At 38.0% G+C, this 15,843-nt stretch overlaps 1 protein-coding gene and 1 long non-coding RNA gene across 5 annotated transcripts in view; one reads left to right on the forward strand and one right to left on the reverse strand.

Moving 5' to 3' along the window:
• Positions 1-15,843, forward strand: part of LOC132508666 (uncharacterized) — a 62,104-nt gene that overhangs the window by 1,560 nt on the left and 44,701 nt on the right. The window lies entirely within an intron of this gene.
• FNDC3A (fibronectin type III domain containing 3A) overlaps positions 8,049-15,843 on the reverse strand; it is a 162,873-nt gene continuing 155,078 nt past the window's right edge. For 3 of the 4 annotated variants that reach the window (XM_060129009.1, XM_060129010.1, XM_060129008.1), the window contains one exon: positions 8,049-10,547. In XM_060129009.1, the coding sequence (XP_059984992.1) occupies positions 10,233-10,547 (315 nt within the window). In that variant the 3' untranslated portion in view covers positions 8,049-10,232. The remainder of the gene's footprint in view (positions 10,548-15,843) is intronic. The other variant, XR_009536732.1, reaches the window with a different exon arrangement.

Raw genomic sequence — 15,843 nt, forward strand, 5'->3', positions numbered from 1 at the left:
ACCTCTTTTGTAACTGAGGGGTTTTACCCGATCAGATCATTGTACCTGATTCATGGCTGAAATTTTGGAATGGGAACTCTGAGGTCCCTGTGTTTGTGTGTTTGTACATGTTAGAGATGTACGGCATTGTCAAAATGAATTTGTAAAAGAGGTGTATTTAATTGGCTTAAAGGAGATGAAGCATTTAAATAAATACTCAGATGTAAAAAACTGGCCAGAATGAATTTTGCGTTCACATGACCTGGGAAATATTCAGTATTGAATTAATATCTGGTATTAAAGTTGGCTTAAGCTTGTTGGTTTGATTAATATAGGCATGTTTTTAGAGTCATCAACATTAAGTATAATACTTTTATTGTACCTAGGTTTACTAGAAATCAAATGACGTTATTTCTATTACAAAGTTTGTCAGCAAGAAAAATAACCATATGACAGAGCTTTTAAGTAAATAAGATAGAGATAAATGAGGTAAGAGTTTTAGGTAAACTCGATAGGAATAATTGTATTTGGGGAATGTCTATCTAAAATAGTCTCTCCAGAGTTCTGTAACTTGAAACTAAACTAAGTTAAACGAAGAGAATTCATTGAATATCTGGGTCATTTCAAATAGGATAAAATATTAGAGCATTAATTGCTGAGCAGGTCTAAGTTTACCTACCTTTGCCTTCTTAGGAAAGGAAGACTAGAGTGTAAGTTTGTCAGTCAGGAAATGCTGTTATGACACACAGTTTACAATTCTTGTTTTTTTACTAGAGGTGAAGGTTTTAAGGTTAAGAATTATAAGGTAAAATTTCAATATACAAAGATGTAGGATGTGTGTTTTCAGCAAAGAAGGTATGAGGGATGAAAATGCATTTTATTAAAGGAAGAAGGTGGTTTTGTCCTAGAGCTGGTTGTTTATGAATGGAAAAGTGAGGGACAGATTAATATGGGTACAGAAAAATTGTGGAAGGATTGTGGAGGAGGAACAGCGAAAGAGTTTTGTGCATGGTCAGGATTGGCTAAGATACGATTGAACTTAATTAAGAAAATGAATTTTAAAGGTAAAGTGGTACTAAACCTGAATTTGGCTCTCTAAGAGGACAAAGGTTTCTTAAAATACCAGACTACTTTGGGTAATTGTGAGTTTCTTTAAGTGATCTGTACTTACCATTGAGATCTTTTATTACTGGTTAAAATTTTTTGATATTTTTGACAAAATTCCCAAAGATCAAATTCTAAATGAAGTTCATTTGACCTCTAGCTAGCTAACTTTGAGGTTTTCCAAAGGGTCCCTGGAACATCTCAAATTATTTTTTCCATCTCAGAGAGAGGAATATCAAACTAATTAGGCTTATTTAGTATGTTGAACTACATGGGAAGCACGGTCAAATAAGTGGTGATAAAACTTCTTAGATTGTATCATATGGGTAAACGTTATTAATATACACATTTTAGAAATTACATGAAATTCCTAAAATTCTGGTATATCCTGGTAAATGGTAATCAGTCATAATTTTAGTAATTACCTTAAATCGTTGTGTATCACAGCAGTAACCAAGTTTCTTTTCAACTGCATTGTGATCCCTGTTGGTTGATGCTGAAGTAAAAAGGCATCCTTTTAATGGTTAGAAATGATCAATTGCTATTTATTTTACGGTGGCTTTTGAATGACTTTATAGCTATTTTGTGAAGAAGCGGGGTTTCATCAGCTTCAAAGAGTTGTACATAAAAAAAGGATTGACTAGAGATTCTAAGGAATATTTGTTGCCTCTGTTCAGCAAGAAGTAGCCAGAGCCGTTTATATCCCTTTTCCCACAAGATTCTGGAATGGACATTGATAGTGGGGAATTGTAATAGGGAAGAAACTTTGTATTCAATTACAAGTTAATCACTAAAGGGATGTTGCCTGTAAGCTTAAATTATTCATAATGGCCCATCTCTGGGAGCCCTGACTCCCAGGTAGTGAGCATTAAACGTAAAGGCCTTTGTTTAGCTCACAGGAAACATCCAGACCTGGCCCACCTGTGAAGACTACCGGAAGGAAGAAATGAACACATCCTCTCCGGAGGCTGACTGGAACCAGGAAATGTTTCACTTTACTCCCCTTTTAGTATAAGATAAACCTTAATCCTAACACAGGCAAGATGGTTCTTTGGGGCCCAAGTCCACCATCTTTGTGGCCTGCTGGCTTTCCAGCTAAAGTCGCTCTTCCTTGTCCCAACAACTCTTGATTTATTGGCCTGTCGTGCAGCGAGCACTACAAGCTTGGACTCTGTAACAGAGCCAACAGCCTAACACGCCATGCATCTGTTTCTTGCTTCCCAAGAGTCTGCCTCGCATCTGGGGGACGGTCCAGAGCAGTCTTCTCTCTTTGATGGCTCACTGTTCCACCAGTTCAAAGGCTGCTTTGATCACACGGCCTCTCTGTAAAGAGCAGATGCTCCCATAATCTCTGAGGCAGGGGAAGAGATAAAATGGAAAGTAGAAGCTTTAAACTGCTGTCTCTGGGCTCCAAACTCTCCCTTCTTGGATTCTGCGAACCGCTTTTGCCCATCGTTGGGCTTGTCAGTGGGGCTGCTAGCGGGTAGGGGAGGGGAAAAGGCACTGGCTCCTTCCTGTCTGCTCATCCCACGACGGCCCCGTGCCCTCCCGGCAGCATGGGCTCCAGTCTGCAGCTTCTCTGGGCACAAACAGAAGCCCTACCATCAGCAGCAGGCAGCCGCCACTTTCAGGAGTCTCAGTCCTGGTGCCCGGGGCTCCTCCTCCAACTTGTTAAGCGTGAAACCCTTAACATCTTTCCTTTGCTCCCAACCCCCAAAGTGGCAGATTTTAAATACGGCTATTACCTCAGTGCCACCTGCTTGCTTTTTCAGTCTTCTAACACTTGTTAACCAAATGCCCAATGTTAAATGATCCGTGTTAAATACCTAGTGTGACATCTGTTTTCCTGATTGAACCCTAACAAGTACAGGGGTGAATGTCTTTTCTGCTCACACTTCACTGGCTGAAAGTCACCTGGCCAGTCCCAACTTCAGTGTTATGGGGGCGGGTGTGTGGGGAGTGCCCTGAAGGAGAATCAATATTTGGTCAAGAACCATGTGTTTTAGAATTTGAATTATGTGTTCCAGTAACTATTGCTGTGTAAAAAATTTTCCGACTCTTTGTGGCTTCAGACAACCATTTTATTGTGCCAGTTCTGCAGATCAGGAATTGAGGGATGGCTTGTCTCTACCCCATGATGACTGGGGCCTCAGCCGTAAAGCCCCAAAGGCTGGGAGACAGTTGGGGGCTGGCGTCATCTGAAAGCTCGTTCACTCGCTGGCCTGGGCCCAGGAGATGTGAGGACTAGGGCACCTGCCCCGGGAGGCTGCAGCCTTCTGCACTTTGTCATTTAATGATACATCTTGGCTTTCTTTCCAGATTGGTAAATAGAAGGCTACTGTAATCTTTTTGCTATAGCTGCATAGTATTCAGTTGTATTGGATGTACAGTTTATTTAACCAGTCTCCCATTTTTGCTCATTTAGGTCATTTCCAGTCTTTTGCTGTTACAAACACGTCTGCAATGAATAGTGGTGTCTAATGTGTCACATGTGGGTGTAGATGAATATTTGTCAGTGAATTCGCCTCCTCAGAGTATAAACAATATGTAATTTCCCTTCATAGGGACTGTACAGCTTAAGCTACACCGGCGATGTCTTGTTTTTCTATACTTACCAATATAGTGTGTAATTCAAGTTTTGCATTTTTGCCAATGAGAGTGAAAATGGTTTTTCTGTGTTTTTAGTTTGTGTTCCTTTTGTGTGTGAGATTGAGTTCTTTGTATTTCCTTTTATGTGAACTACCTGTTTTTATATTGGGTTATTAATCCTTTCATCTCCATATTTCAGAACTTACTACATTTTCCTATGTTAGAGAGACTAGATTAGCCCTTTTCTGGGATATGTGCGCAAGTATTTTTTCCTGGTTTGCTATTTGCTTTAACTTTTTTTTTTCATATGCAGAAGTCTTTATTTTTATGGCATTTAAATGATCAGCCTTTTTGTGACTTTTGTATCTTGAGGCACAAAAGGTCACCACCACTCCGGGATTATAAAGGAGTATTCCCACATCTTCTCATTTATTTGGTTTCATTGTTTACATTTAAATTCATTTGGCATTCATCCTGGTGTAAGGTGTGAGATACGGATCCAACTTTAATTTTTAGGTTGCTACCCAGTTGTACCAATATCATTTATTGACTTGATCATTTTTACTCCATTGACTTGAGGTGTCAGCTTTATCAAGTATTAAATTCTTCTATGTACTTGGGACTACGGGCTTTCTATTCTGTCCTTTAATTTTTTTGTACTGGTATTATCAGTTATGAAATCTTTATAATTTAGTGCAGCTAATCCCCTCTCATTGCTCTTTTTCAGGGTCTTTATATTTTTATTTTCCCCAATGAATGGCAGTATTATACTCATTTATTTACAGTGGATTTATAGTATCTTTTAAAATTTGGTGTCCTGTTAAAAAAAAAGTTAATGATATTGTTATAAACTGCGTGTGCTCTTTCTAGAATAATGTGTACTCTCTGGACCCTTTGTAGTTTTACACTCCTCACCCCTCTGAGGTCATTTTGAGCCAGATTTACAGTGAATAGATTCCAAGTTTTTCCTGGATACTAGACTTCATGCTGGTTTTAATGGTCTGAATCAAAATTTAGAGAATCACAAATTAATTCTGTTAGTATTACTACTTGAGCATTAATACATGAATTTTCCTCAAATGTTTTTTAGGTTGCTTTTCAGAATATAGGCTGTGAGGAAAAAGGTCTTATATTACTGTATATGAACATTTCTTACTACACAGCTGCTGTCGTTGGTAAACTGAAACTGTAAAACGTAATTTCCTCTCCAAGACCACCGGGTCATCCTAGAAACATTAAGAGTCAGAGAGGGGCTTCCCTGGTGGCGCAGTGGTTAGGAATCCACCTGCCAATGCAGGGGACACGGGTTCGATCCCTGGTCCAGGAAGATCCCACATGCCGCAGAGCAACTAAGCCCGTGCGCCCCAACTACTGAGCCTGTGCTCTAGAGCCCGTGAGCCACAACTGCTGAGCCCGCGTGTCGCAACTAATGAAGCCCACGCACCTAGAGCCCGTGCTCCGCAACAAGAGAAGCCACCACAATGAGAAGCCCGCGCACTGCAACCCCCGACTCACTGCAAGTAGAGAAACCCCATGCGCAGCAACAAAGACCCAGCGCAGCGGAAGATAATAAATAAATAAATAAATAAAATTAAAAAAAAAAAGTCAGAGAGAGCTGATAACTTAGGCTTGGGCAGGCCAAATCATTTAATAGCTATCAATGACATCCATAAAGATTCAGTTGTACCATGCACAACGCACCGACTCAAAGGAGTAGGAACGCCCAAGGAGGTCTGGGAAGTCTGAAAAGGAAGTGAGAAGTTGGTCTGTGTCCTTAGAAACATGGACTTAAGTGAATTTATTTTATTGACTCAATGTCCAGGAGTCTCTAGTCGTGTGCTTTCTGTATATCAGTCTTTAGGAATGTCTTATAATCCCTTCTAGAAACTGAGGTGAAAAATTCACAGAAAACCAGCCATCTTAAAGTGAGCATTTCAGTGGCTTTTAGTACATTCACAACGTTGTGCAACACCCACCTACGTCTGTCAAGTTCCAAAACATTTCCCAAATACAACTCCATACCCATTACGCAGTTTTTCCCCATTTCTCCCTCCTTCCAGCTCTTGGCAACTACTAACCTATCTTTATGGATTTACTTAGTCTTGATATTGCCTATGAATGCAGTCACACAATATGTGACTGGCTGTGTCTAGTTTTGTTCACTTAGCATGTTTTTGAACTTCATCCACATTGTAGCTATATTCCCTTTTTGGACAAGTTAGCTTCTCTCATTTGTGGATGAATGAGTATTTAAGAGAATGGGTTATTCCTACGGCAGGGTGGAGGCTCAAAATGGGAATCAGTGTAGCAAAGGATGAAATTCTAGAGAAAAGAAATTAGAGCTTCGTGTTTAATCTGTCTGATACGCCTGTACCAGTCTCCTAGTCTGTTTTCTTTCTGTTCAATACTTAGTGGGCTGTGGGCTGTTTTGGATGTGGGGAAGTGTTCAGCACAATGCCTGGCATACAGGAAGCTCTCAGTAAATGCTATCATAAATGCAATATTAAAGTCAACTATTATTTTGATTTCCTTCTTAGAATTCTGGGAGACAGTAGAGGGTAGTGGTCAAGTGTGGGAGCACTAGACCAATCACATGGATTCAAACCTCAATCTCAGCTCTGTCACCTATTAGCCATGTGATCTTTGGCAGATGCTTGTTGCTCCGTGTTTCAGTTTATACTTAATGGAGCAATTAAGAGGATTATGAAATAACTAAGGTAAAGCCCTGAACACAACACCTAGCACACACTGAGTGGCCAATAGACGCTATTAGGATTTGAATGGTCATGCGGCTTTAAAATCTATCCAGTTTTGAAACTTTTCTCTTGGCAAATTTCCCATAGCATCCTGTCACATAAGATGAAAAATAGTCCTTATAGCATCTAAACATTTGAAGGCACCACTCCATACACTGTAGGTTTGCTGACCCCAACTATTAAAATCTTAGTTGTTCTCTCAACTTCCCCTTTAAGAGTGTAAGGGAGAAAATAACAAATGAATAAAGGGATACTCTTGAGGGCATATAGATTATCCTAAAACTGTATATTTAAAAAGCGTTTAAAAAATACAAGGCACTATCATCACCTATGTTGATGGTAGGTGATTAGATTGTAGGAAGACTGGTGTTAGATTTTGGGGCCCATTTCCTCTTGCAGTCTGTTTGCCTAATTGAGCCACCATACACAAGGGATCCTCCTGCAGAGAATCTGTTCATGATGATGATGGTAAGGTACTTGCGTTGGAAACCAACCCACCAAATGCTCAAGTACAACGTGTAATACTCCTATTTCCAATCTACAGAAAAGAGGTGATAGGTAAGTCAGTATCATATTGTTCTCAAGGCTGGATTCCAACTCAGTTGCTTCCATGGAGTGATGCTCCTACATCCAAAGTTTATCTCCTCTTCCCCAGCCTAACACTGTAAACTTTACTGTGGTACCTGCAATTGTGGCAATTAGAGATCCACTTGGATTTTTTTTTGTTTAATTAATTTTATTTTCATTTTTGGCTGCTTTGGGTCTTCGTTGCTGCGTGTGGGCTTTCCCTAGTTGCGGCGAGTGGGGGCGACTCTTCGTTGTGGTGCATGGGCTTCTCTTGTTGCAGAGCATGGGCTCTAGAGCACAGGCTCAGTAGTTGTGGCTCATGGGCTCTAGAGCGCAGGCTCAGTAGTTGTGGTGCACGGGCTCAGTTGCTCCGTGGCATGTGGGATCTTCCCGGACCAGGGCTCGAACCTGTGTCCCCTGCATTGGCAGGCAGATTCTTAACCACTGTGCCACCAGGGAAGCCCCACTTGGATTTTAAAAAGCAGTGTATCCCTGGATGAGGTCTGTGGGATGGAAATTTTAAAGAGATTGAGGAGGAATGTTGAATGTCTTGGTGCATGTGAGAACTTTCTGGTGTGGTATTAAGTAGATGGGAACGTTGAACTTTCTGGTGGAGAGCAGACCTGGGGGCAGATTGCAGTGCCAGTAATAGGAAGGTTCTGGGCCCCTGTAGGTGGGAAAGAGAAGGTACTAAGAAGTAGGTAAAGAATGCAGGATAGGTGAGGCATGGTCCGATTTTCTTTCCAATGGGAACTTTACCTCAGACCCATCCTTATTCATTAGATATATTGTTTCCTTTATATATATATATATATATATATATATACACACACACACACACACACACATATATAAAAGAATACATATAATGTGCAACAGAATCAGGTCACTAGGATAAAACTTGACCTTCTTGAATATGGATCCTCTCATGTTGACGATTTAAATATTTTGAGAAAACTGTTGTAAGCCAACTGCAAGAGGGGAGACCTTAACATTTCATTTTCCAAAAGAGGCAGCAAATAATGTTTATGAATACAATAAACACATCTCAAAAAAGAATGATACAACTTTTATTTTCCATGGATTTAAAGATACTTTTGCTACATAGTTTATGTATTTTTATGAGATTATATTTTTTCATTTGTATGAAGTTCAACCTTATACAATTTCAAGGTGATACGTTTGGTAGTGTATCTATAATCTTTAAAAAGTTTTTAGAGTTTTTGGAATGTACAGTATATGAGGTAAAATCAAGATTACATTAAAAATTGTTTCTCCTCTGCACTAATTTTGCAGTGAGGCTCAAATGGCAAGTACACTATTAAATGACATTTACTATCAAAAATAGGAGTTCATTTGAGTTACTATGAAAAACATAAGCCACTGCAACTGCCACAGTGGCACATTTTACAATTTTAGACATTCAACTATATAGAAATCTCTGGGCTATTACACTCAAACTCATTTGTACTGCCAAATGTGGCACTTTTAAGAAGTTTCTAGAAAACAATCTCAATCACTGTTTTGGGGGAAGTTAGCCTACACGTAAGAGATTAAATTTAAATAAAATGTAAACATACAGTATTTTATAGTGACAGATCATTCTTACCACTTGGGAAGGCCAAGTTTATCCATTTCTTTTTTGAACAAAGGTTAATGTTTTTTCTACAGCACAGATCATTTGACATAAAACAATTACAATACATGCTCATTCTAATATAAGAAATTCTTCAGAGATCTTCAAAGCACAAAACATACGTCCTTTTTTTCAAAGACTGACAGAAGTGCTTAGTAATCACTAAACTGCTAACCTCAGCAACTAAAAATTAGTGACTCGCTATCCTAAAATTCAAATAATAAATTAAAAAGTCTAGTTACAAGTGTTTCACAGATAACAGATGTGATAAAACAAGAATTTTAGATAGTTTCATTACAAACTATTATTACTGGCAGTCATGGACATCTATGCAAGATGTACAATGTGATACTTGACAAAATTCAATCTGATCACCCAATAACTCACAAATGCAAGCTCACAAAACATTAACGAATTATGTAATTGCAAAGTGCTCTAATGCAACATTAACCACATGCAATCAACAACTGGAACAGTATCCAAACAGACATTACATTAAACATTAGTTTTTCAAGAAAGAAAGCAGCTTGAAGTTTACTGGTGCAAATTAATTTTGTCTTCGGATTTGGTGCCCCAAACAAAAGGTTAGGTTTGATTATGAATTCTGATGGTGATGGCAGTAGTTATGGGAGAAGCAGCAAAACTTATGGGAGTTCTTCAAAATTAGCCTGTACCAGATAGATGGAGTGAGAGTGAGTGAGTGTGTGTGTGTGTGTGTGTATATTTCTACACTTGGTATATATAAAGCCATATATGTACGTGCATGTCCTTATACACACACATATAGTTCAAAGGCTCACAAAACCAAATTAAATAGGTTTGAAGTTCAGAATTATGATTACTTTTAAAAAGTATGTAAAAGCCCTCTGTTCTTTTCCATGTTCTCAAGACCTGAAGATGGGTTTTTGAGTAAACATTAAAATACTTTTAGGCCAAGTAAACTGTATGTGCTTTCAAGTGACTTACCTGTGAATTCATGAATATATACTTATAATGAAGAACTCCACATTTATCAAACAAGAAGCTTCTTTTTCCCATGCATATTCTTTCATCCAGTTTTTGTCTGCTAAGCCCCTCCAGTTATTCATCATAATCCCACTTACCAAATTAAGACAAATGAGGAGGTAGAAATATAGCACTAGATTGCTTTCACAGCATCATACTTTAACATTTTTATGTAGCATGTTAGTGTAAATTTTAATCATTCTGAATTTTTCACTAGGTAATAATTAAAACAAACAGATCAGGTTGTCACTGTTACACTCATGCTGACTGGTCAAAGTATCAATTATATATTGTTGCCTCTCAGAAAGTTTGTTTCACAAGAAGGCATGTCAAAAAAAGAAAAAAAGAAAAAAAGAAAAGAAAAAGAAAAAGAGCCCCAACCGAACAAAAAACCGAAACGTGCTATTTCTGTGGCTTGCGTTCTAATAAGGTGCCAGCCTCTACCTAACAATATAAGCATTAAAAATGGCAAAAATGATGTACTATAGTCTCAATGCCAGTGCTAAATGTCACTGATTTTGTAAAAGCAATACAGAAATAATTTTAGTACATGACAAAATAAAATGTAATACAATATTAAAAATAAAGTTATATTTTCACTTGATTACAAAGTACTGAATGATAAAGGCAATCAAAATGGAAAAGAAAGCAAACAGCACAAGGATGACGGCTGCACACTGCTCGTCACTGAGTGCCCGCCGGGTCCTCGTGCTTTCCACAGTGTCTCTGTTGGTGCTGGCTGGTGGTTCAGTCCTCTGAGAGATGAAGAGCACTGTTGTGCTGTAGGGGCCTACGAGGTCCTGATGCCCCACAGGGTCTTGGCACTGGCGAATGGCACACACACGGAAACGATATTCACAGTTCAGCTGAAGGCTTGAATACCGGAATGAAGAGTCAGGCCCTTTGTAAATCTGATAGTAAGACATTAGAAAAAGAATTATATGGGAAGGCTGGGTAGAAAATCTATGTTAAAACTGGCTAGTTTTAGAATTATTTTTGACATGGAAGCTAGTGAGTGCCACTGCTTGTATCTTTTAAATGACATTTTAAAAATACCTATCCATTAAAGAACTCAACTGTTTGCTGTATAATGGCTGGAGAAATCTGATAAGTAAGGATGTGATATCTACCCTCACAGAGCTTACAGACCAGCTGAAGAGTGAAGATGTGTCCCCAGAACAGCTAGAGAACAAGCAAAATCAGCCCACGGGCATTTCTCTGGTTTCAGCAAATGTAAGAAGTCAGACTTCTGTGAAATCCTTCCATGAAAGGAGGAACAGTGTCTAACCTTGCTCTCCCATGATATCTTTGTATAACTGGTTTCTGTAAAGTTTCAAACAGATCTGCTAAATGAAACAATAAGTGAAAAAGGAGAGCTCTCTGTAGGTGTCTATGGCAAATCATTTTATAAACTTTAAACGGAGAGATCCCTTAGAATCAAAGAATGGGATTTTAAAACCCAGCTCCTCTGGCTCATCCCTTAGAAGGGAAATAACAAGAATGGAATTCCATAGATTTTTCAGGAGAGTGTGCTAGTGATTGAGAGGATATGTACTGGAACTGGGGTCCAAGCTCTGCTCTACCACTGCACACTCCTCCAGGGCATAATAGTAGTTATCTTGTACGGTAATTATGAGAATGAAACAGACTAATACTTGTTAAAGCACTTCTTAGCACAGTGCCCAGCATATAGTGAGTGCTCAATATATGGAAGCTATCACTTCCACTACTGCACCCCTTCACTCATTCTCTAAATGAAAAGACCAAGACTCAGTGATTTCCCAGTTGAGTTTCCCCAGCTAGTTGGTGGGTTATATTAAGAGATCAACCAAAACCTGTGGGCTAGCATTCCCTCAAGCAATTTTAGTAGCCTCAGTTGTATCTGTGTTGTAAATCTACATTTTTACATACTGGTTTGCTTCCAAAGGAGAAAGGTAAGATCTTTCCCTCATTTTTGTGTCGCCAGAATATAGCATATAATAGGTACTTAATGAAAGGCCACTAAATTAGTACTGTGTATACATCAAAATGTATATCAGAAGATACTGAGAAGATATATAAATGAACCTTTACTGAAAAACTAAGCTTTAAGACAAATCTTAAAAAAATGCGGAATATGAGTTAGTTCTGAAGATGCATATGAGCATTTCAGGAAGTGAGAATGTAGAAATGATTTATGTCTCAGCGACAGTAAAAGGATGAACTTAAGTATATCAGAAGACTGTATTAGAAAGCAGTGTGAAACAGTATACATACAATGAAGTCAATTTAGTAAAAATAAAAAATATGTATTTGTCTTATGGGTATAATGGGTGATACTTATTTTTGTCTTTAAAATTTTCTTTACTTTCCATTTGTCTCCAAATGAGTGTGGTAATGTGATCAGGAAAAAAAACTCAACAAATGGCATGAGGGTGATAGGTGAAGAGATTTGACATTGAAAGGAAGAATATGTTAATACACTAGTTGGAAATTTAAGTTTAATTCTACAGGGGCCACTGTAGTGTGTGATATTTAAACTGTTTAAGGAATCCTGATCATAAGGCTGAGAGGGATTGAGGGAGTTGGGCAGGACAAGGGCCCTTGCTGAATTATGAGGCCCTGGTATAATTTTCATGGATCACTTAAAAAGTGATTTTTTATTTTAATAAAAGTTGGCAGGCAAAAAAAAAAAAATCTTCCAAGAGTTTAAAGCTTGGGGACCAAAATGATGTTAGTGTTTATGATCCTGACGAATGAGGAAGAAGTTGGAGAGGAGAGACTGGGAAGGAAGACGATGAGATCAAATTTTCAATTTTGTTTTAGATGTTGGGAAGATATCTAAACAGGGAGACATCCTATAGGTAACTGTAGACTCAGGACTGAAGAAAACAGATACATCTGCTAGAGCTGATTTTAAAAGTTTTATAGATCTAAGTGAAGCTATTCAAAAAGAGTCTCAAGCTCAAGATAGCTGGGTTAGGCCTTAGAATGAGAAATAAGAATTAAAATGAGTAACACCATTTCCACCACCCCCTTTCATATTGACAAGATAAATTCTGTGACCCTAATAAACAAGAGGGCAAGTAAAAACTCTAATAAATTCATAATGTTTTGGTCCATAGCTATTGCTCACAGATAGTATTACATACAATTAAAACAGAAGAAAAACTAAAATATCCCCTTTATATTTGCTATCAATAACTATCCATTTACTTAGGCAGAATGTGGCAAATATAAATTAATGCAGATTTGTAGTTAAGAGGATGGCAGGTAAGACATTAATGTTTTCACTTTCTTTGCATTTTAACTGAGAAATGCAGACTAAAACTTAAGCTTGGAAAGTCTGTGCATATCTAGCTGGCCAAGAACTTTGAAACAGTACACCACCTGCAACAGAATTTACAGGAAACCTTTATAGAAAGCTTATCGAGTTTCAGAATTTACAGGAAACCTTTATAGAAAGCTTATCGAGTTTCATAAATTGGTATTTATCCTTACTTTAGCTTTGTGAATATATTTACAGCATGGAGAAAATAACAACTGTGGAATTGGGGCCAATAAGACTGAAATCACTATTTTACCTATTTATATCTACCTCTATATCTACATTCTAAAAATCTATTTGGTTGGTGAGATTAATTTACCAAGTACCCATACTAAAATTCAAGACAGTCCTTGTTGTTTACCTTTTAAGGACAAGTATACATGTTTACTACCAAAGACAACCACTTTTGAAGCGTCATTATAGAGGAACAAATTCTGTTTATTTCTACTTTCTGTGTACATTACATATCCACAGTCTTATCTTATAATGAGTCATAATACAGTCTGTATTATTTATAGAAATTAGTGTTAAGACAATGATTTCAGCAATACATTACTATTAGACTGAATGCAGACTTACTCAAAACTTCCCTAAGATTTATTATAGATTTGACTGCATTTAAAAGTAATTACAGTTGACCCTTGGACAACACGGGTTTGAACTGTAAGCGTCCACTTATACACAGATTTTTTTTCAATAAGTACAATCTACAGTACTACACAACCAGAGGCTGGCCAAATCCATGAATGTGGAACAGCGAACACGGAGGGCTGACCGTAAAGTTCTATGTGGTTTTTCCACTGCACTGGGGAAAAACCAGTGCTCCTAACCCTTGTGGTGTTCAAGGGTCAACTGTATTCATTAAGACAAATAATAAGGCATATGTTGTCATATAATTTGGCACATATGGTCACATAATGTGATCCTTCTGTAACTTATGAATGTATTATTGCAAATAATTATTTCCTAGTGATCAATAAATGAAGGGAACAGTAAAAACCCTCAAAAACAACTGAATATGGACAAATAACCACGTAATTCGTCTCTACCATTCTTCCCCTCTATTATTGTCCAGGGAGTTTGTAAGTGAACTTGGAGCTTTTAGAGCAATCTTTTTTTTGAATTTAATTTTTTTTATACAGTAGGTTCTTATTAGTCATCAATTTTATACACATCAGTGTATACATATCAATCCCAATCGCCCAATTCAGCACACCACCATCCCCACCCGCCACTGCTTTCCCCCCTTGGTGTCCATACGTTTGTTCTCTACATCTATGTCTCAACTTCTGCCCTGCAAACCGGTTCACCTGTACCATTTTTCTAGGTTCCACATATATGCGTTAATATACGATATTTGTTTTTCTCTTTCTGACTTACTTCATTCTGTATGACAGTCTCTAGATTCATCCACATCTCTACAAATGACCCAGTTTCGTTCCTTTTTATGGCTGAGTAATATTCCATTGCATATATGTACCAAATCTTTATCCATTCGTCTGTCGATGGGCATTTAGGTTGCTCCCATGACCTGGCTATTGTAAATAGTGCTGCAATGAACATTGGGGTGCATGTGTCTTTTTGAACTATGGTTTTCTCTGGGTATACGCCCAGTAGTGGGATTGCTGGGTCATATGGTAGTTCTGTTTTTAGTTTTTTAAGGAACCTCCATACTGTTCTCCATAGTGGCTGTATCAGTTTACATTCCCACCAACAGTGCAAGAGGGTTCCCTTTTCTCCACACCCTCTCCAGCATTTCTTGCTTTGTAGGTTTTCTGATGATGCCCATTCTAATCAGTGTGAGGTGATACCTCATTGTAGTTTTGATTTGCATTTCTCTAATAATTAGTGATGTTGAGCACCTTTTCATGTGCTTCTTGGCCATCTGTATGCCTTCTTTGGAGAGGCGTCCATTTAGGTCTTCTGCCCATATTAGGATTGGGTTGTTTTTTTAATATTGAGCTGCATGAGCTGTTTATATATTTTGGAGATTAATCCTTGGTCCTAAGATTCGTTTGCAAACATTTTCTCCCATTCTGAGGGTTGTCTTTTCGTCTTGTTTATGGTTTTCTTTGCTGTGCAAAAGCTTTGAAGTTTCATTAGGTCCCATTTGTTTATTTTTAAATTTCCATTACTCTAGGAGGTGTATCAAAAAATATCTTGCTATGATTTATGTCAAAGAGTGTTCTTCCTATGTTTTCCTCTAAGAGTTTTATAGTGTCCATTCTTACATTCAGGTCTCGAATCCATTTTGAGTTTACGTCTGTGTATGGTGTGAGGGAGTGCTCTAATTTCATTCTTTTACATGTAGCTGTCCAGTTTTCCCAGCACCACTTATTGAAGAGACTGTCTTTTCTCCATTGTATATCCTTGCCTCCATTGTATATCCTTGCCTCCTTAGTCATAGATTAGTTGACCATAGGTGTGTGGGGGGGTATCTCTGGGCTTTCTATCCTGTTCCATTGATCTATATTTCTGTTTTTGTGCCAGTACCAATACTGTCTTGATTACTGTAGCTTTGTAGTATAGTCTGAAGTCAGGGAGTCTGATTCCTCCAGCTCCATTTTTTTCCCTCAAGACTGCTTTGGCTATTCGGGGTCTTTTGTGTCTCCATACAAATTTTAAGATTTTTTGTTCTAGTTCTGTAAAAAGTGCCATTGGTAATTTGATAGGGATTGCATTGAATCTGTACATTGCTTTGGGTAATATAGTCTTTTTCACAATATTGATTCTTCCAATCCAAGAACATGGTATATCTCTCCATCTGTTGGTATCATCTTTAATTTCTTTCAACAGTGTCTTATAGTTTTCTGAATACAGGTCTTTTGTCTCCCTAGGTAGGTTTATTCCTAGGTATTTTATTCTTTTTGTTGCAGTGGTAAATGGGAGTGCTTCCTTAA

This window comes from Lagenorhynchus albirostris, chromosome 18 (assembly GCF_949774975.1).
Source record: "Lagenorhynchus albirostris chromosome 18, mLagAlb1.1, whole genome shotgun sequence".
Taxonomy (NCBI): Eukaryota; Metazoa; Chordata; class Mammalia; order Artiodactyla; family Delphinidae; genus Lagenorhynchus; species Lagenorhynchus albirostris.